The sequence below is a fragment of the Pristiophorus japonicus genome, chromosome 6 (genome assembly GCF_044704955.1).
Source record: "Pristiophorus japonicus isolate sPriJap1 chromosome 6, sPriJap1.hap1, whole genome shotgun sequence".
Lineage (NCBI taxonomy): Eukaryota > Metazoa > Chordata > Chondrichthyes > Pristiophoridae > Pristiophorus > Pristiophorus japonicus.
This window is the reverse complement of record NC_091982.1, coordinates 119,681,583-119,686,200: the sequence shown is the minus strand read 5'-3', so window position 1 is coordinate 119,686,200 and position 4,618 is coordinate 119,681,583. Positions and strand designations below refer to the sequence as shown.

The 4,618-nt window shown below is 50.1% G+C and overlaps 1 protein-coding gene across 1 annotated transcript; it reads left to right on the top strand.

Annotated features, from left to right (window-relative positions):
- The first annotated feature begins 2,367 nt into the window (after nt 1-2,367).
- On the top strand, nt 2,368-3,048 carry LOC139266160 (oviduct-specific glycoprotein-like). The gene has a single exon (XM_070884003.1). It carries the CDS (start codon nt 2,368-2,370, stop codon nt 3,046-3,048), a length of 681 nt encoding a protein of 226 aa, XP_070740104.1.
- Nucleotides 3,049-4,618: the final 1,570 nt, after the last annotated feature.

Sequence of the window (4,618 nt, the reverse complement as noted above, 5' to 3'; positions counted from 1 at the left end):
CTGCAACCAGAGTGGGCAATCTGACTGTAATCAGAGTGGGCAATCTGAATTTAACCACAGTGGACAATGTGACTGTAACCAGAGTGGGCAATTGATTGTAACCACATTGGGCAATCCGGGTGTAACCAGAGTGGGAAATCTGACTGCAACCAGAGTGGGCAATCCGACTGTAATCAGAGTGGGCAATCTGACTGCAACCAGAGTGGGCAATCCGATTGCATCCAGAGTGGGCAATCTGACTGTAACCACAGTGGGCAATCCGGCTGTAACCAGAGTGGTTAATCCAACTGTAACTAGAGTGGACATTCCATCGGTAACGACAGCGGGCAATCTGAATGTAACCAGAGAGGTTAGTCCGACTGTAACCAGAGTGGGGAATCCGACTGTAACCAGAGTGGGAAATCTGACTGCAACCAGAGTGGGCAATCCGACTGTAATCAGAGTGGGCAATCTGATTGCAATCCGAGTGGGCAATCCGATTGCATCCAGAGTGGACAATCTGACTGTAACCAGAGTGGGCAATTCGACTCTTACCACAGTGGGCAATTAGCCTGCAACCAGAGTGGGTAATCCGACTGTGACCACAGTGGGCAATTCGACTGTAACCAGAGTGGGCTATCTGACCGTAACCACAGTGGGCAATCCGACTGTAGCCAGAGTGGGAAATCTGACTGTTTTCAGAGTGGGCAATCCGACTGTAACCACAGTTGGAAATCCAACTGTACCCAGAGTGGGCAAACCGACTGTAGCCAGAGTGGACAATCAGACTGTAACCACAGTGGGCAATGCGACTGGAACCAGAGTGGGCAATCCGACTCTAACCAGAGTGGGCAATCCGACTGTAACCACAGTGGGCAATCCGACTGCAACCAGAGTGGGCTATCCGACTGTAACCAGAGTGGACAATCAGACTGTAACCAGAGTGGGAAATCTGACTGTAACCACAGTGGGCAAACCGACTGCATCCAGAGTGGGCAATCCGACTTTAACCAGAGTGGGAAATCTGACTGTAATCAGAGTGGGCAAACCGACTGTAAACAGAGTGGGCAATCTGACTGTAACCACAGTCGGCAATCCGACTGTAACTAGAGAGGGAAATCCGACTGTAACCACATTTGGCAAACCGACTGTACCCAGATTGGGAAATCCGACTGTAACCAGAGTGGACAAATTATTGTAACCACAGTGTGCAATCCGACTGTAACTACAGTGGGCAATCTGACTGTAATCAGAGTGGGCAATCCGACTGTAACCAGAGTTGGCAATATGACTTTAACCACAGTGGGCAATCAGGCTGTAACCACAGTTGGTAATCCGACAGTACCCAGAGTCGGCAATCCGACAGTAACCATAGTGGGCAATCCGACTGTAACTACAGTGGGCAATCAGACTGCAACCAGAGTGGGCAAACAGACTGCAATCAGAGTGGACAATCTGACTGTAACCAGAGTGGGCAATCTGACTGTAACCACAGTGGGCAATCCGACTGCAACCAGAGTGGACAATCCGAATGCAATCAGACTGGGCAATCTGACTGTAACCACAGTGGGCAATCCGACTGTAACCAGAGTGGGCAATGCGACTGCATCCAGAGTGGGCATTCAGACTGTAAACACAGCGGGCAATCCGACTGCAACCACAGTGGGCAATCCGACTGCAACCACAGTGGGCAATCTGAATGTAACAACAGTGGGCAATCCGACTGTAACTAGAGTGGCCAATCCGACTGTAACCAGAGTGGGCAATCGATCGTAAACACAGTGGGCAATGCATCTGCATCCAGAGTGGACAATCTAACTGTAACTATCGTGCGCAATCCGACTGTAACCACAGTGGACAATCGGACTGTATCCAGAGTGGGCAATCCAACTGTAACCAGAGTGGGCAATCGGACCGTAACCAGAGTGGACAATCAGACTGTAACCAGAGTGGGAAATCTGACTGTAACCACAGTGGGCAATCCGACTGTAACCAGAGTGGGCAATCTGACTGTAACTACAGTGAGCAATCTGACTGTAAACACAGTGGGCAAACCGACTGTAACCAGAGTGGGCAAACCGACTGTAACCAGAGTGGGCAATCCGACTGCAACCAGAGTGGGCAACCGACTGCAACCACAGTGGGCTATCCGACTGTAACCAGAGTGGGCAACTGATTGTAACCACAGTGGGCAATCCGATTGCATCCAGAGTAGACAATCTGACTTTAACCAGAGTGGGCAATCCGGCTGTAACCAGAGTGGTTAATCCGACTGTAACCAGAGTGGACAATCCATCTGTAACCACAGCGGGCAATCCGACTGTAACCAGAGTGGGAAATCTGACTGTAATCAGAGTGGGCAATCCGACTGTAACCAGAGTTGGCAATATGACTGTAACCACAGTGGACAATCCGACTCTAACCACAGTGGACAATTCGACTGTAACCAGAGTGGGCAATCCGACTGTAACCACAGTGGGCAATCCGACTGTAACCAGAGTGGGAAATCTGACTGTAATCAGTGTGGGCAATCCGACTGTAACCAGAGTTGGCAATATGACTGTAACCACAGTGGACAATCCGACTCTAACCACAGTGGACAATTCGACTGTAACCAGAGTGGGCAATCCGACTGTAACCATAGTGGGCAATCCGACTGCAACCAGAGTGGGCAATCCGACTGTAACCACAGCGGGCACTCTGACTGTAACCACAGTGAGCAATCCAACAGCAACCAGAGTGGGCAATCCGACTGCAATCAAAGTGGGCAATCCGACTGCAACTACAGTGGGCAATCCGACTGCAACCAGAATGGGCATTTTGTCTGTAATCAGAATGGGCAATCTGAATGTAACCACAGTGGGCAGTCCGACTGTAACCAGAGTGGGAAATCTGACTGTAATCAGTGTGGGCAATCCGACTGTAACCAGAGTTGGCAATATGACTGTAACTACAGTGGACAATCCGACTGTAACCACAGTGGACAATCCGACTGTAACCAGAGTGAGTAATCCGACTGTAAACAGAGTGGGCAATCCGAATGTAACCAGAGTGGGCAATCCACAGTAACTAGAGTGGGTAATCCAACTGCAACCAGAGTGGGCAATCTGACTGTAACAACAGTGGGCAATCTGAATTTAACTACAGTGGGCAATCTGACTGTGACCAGAGTGGGCAATCCGACTGTAATCAGAGTGGGCAATCCGACTGCAACTAGATTGGGCTATCCAACTCCAACCAGAGTGGGCAATCCGACTGTAAACACAGTGAGCAATCCGACTGTAACCAGAGTGGGCAATCCGAATGTAACCAGAGTGGGCAATCCGACTGTAACCAAAGTGGGAAATTTGACTGTATTCAGAGTGGCCAATCCGACTGCAACTAGTTTGGGCTATCCGACTCCAACCAGAGTGGGCAATCCGACTGTAAACACAGTGAGCAATTCGACTGTAACCAGAGTGGGCAATCCGAATGTAACCAGAGTGGGCAATCCGACTGTAACCAGAGTGGATAATCCAACTGCAGCCAGCGTGGGCAATCTGACTGTAACAACAGTAGGCAAGCTGACTTTAACTACAGTGGGCAATCTGACTGTGACCAGAGTGGGCAATCCAACTGTAACGAGAGTGGGCAATCCGACTGTAACCACAGCAGGAAATCTGACTGTAACCACAGTTGGCAATCCGACTGCAATCAGAGTGGGCAAAGTGACTGCAATCAGAGTGGGCAATCCGATCAGTAACGGCAGTGGGCAATCCGACTGCAATCAGAGTGGGCAATCTGACTGCAATCAGAGTGGGCAATCCAACAGTAACGGCAGTGGGCAATCCGAATGCAACCAGAGTGGGCAATCTGACTGTAATCAGAGTGGGCAATCTGACTGTAACCACAGTGGACAATGTGACTGTAACCAGAGTGGGCAATTGATTGTAACCACAGTGGGCAATCCGATTGCATCCAGAGTAGACACTCTGACTGTAACCAGAGTGGGCAATCTGACTGTAACCACAGTGGGCAATCCGGCTGTAACCAGAGTGGTTAATCCGACTGTAACCAGAGTGGACATTCCGTCGGTAACGACAGCGGGCAATCTGACTGTAACCAGAGTGGTTAGTCCGACTGTAACCAGAGTGGGCAATCCGACTGTAACCAGAGTGGGAAATCTGACTGCAACCAGAGTGTGCAATCCGACTGTAATCAGAGTGGGCAATCTGACTGCAACCAGAGTGGGCAATCCAATTGCATCCAGAGTGGACAATCTGACTGTAACCAGAGTGGGCAATTCGACTCTTACCACAGTGGGCAATTAGACTGCAACCAGAGTGGGTAATCCGACTGTGACCACAGTGGGCAATTCGACTGTAACCAGAGTGGGCAATCTGACCGTAACCACAGTGGGCAATCCGACTGTAGCCAGAGTGGGAAATCTGACTGTAACCACAGTTGGCAATCCGACTGCAATCAGAGTGGGCAATCTGACTGCAATCAGAGTGGGCAATCCGACAGTAACGGCAATGGGCAATCCGATTGCAACCAGAGTGGGCAATCTGACTGTAATCAGAGTGGGCAATCTGACTGTAACCACAGTGGACAATGTGACTGAAACCAGAGTGGGCAATTGATTGTAACCACAGTGGGA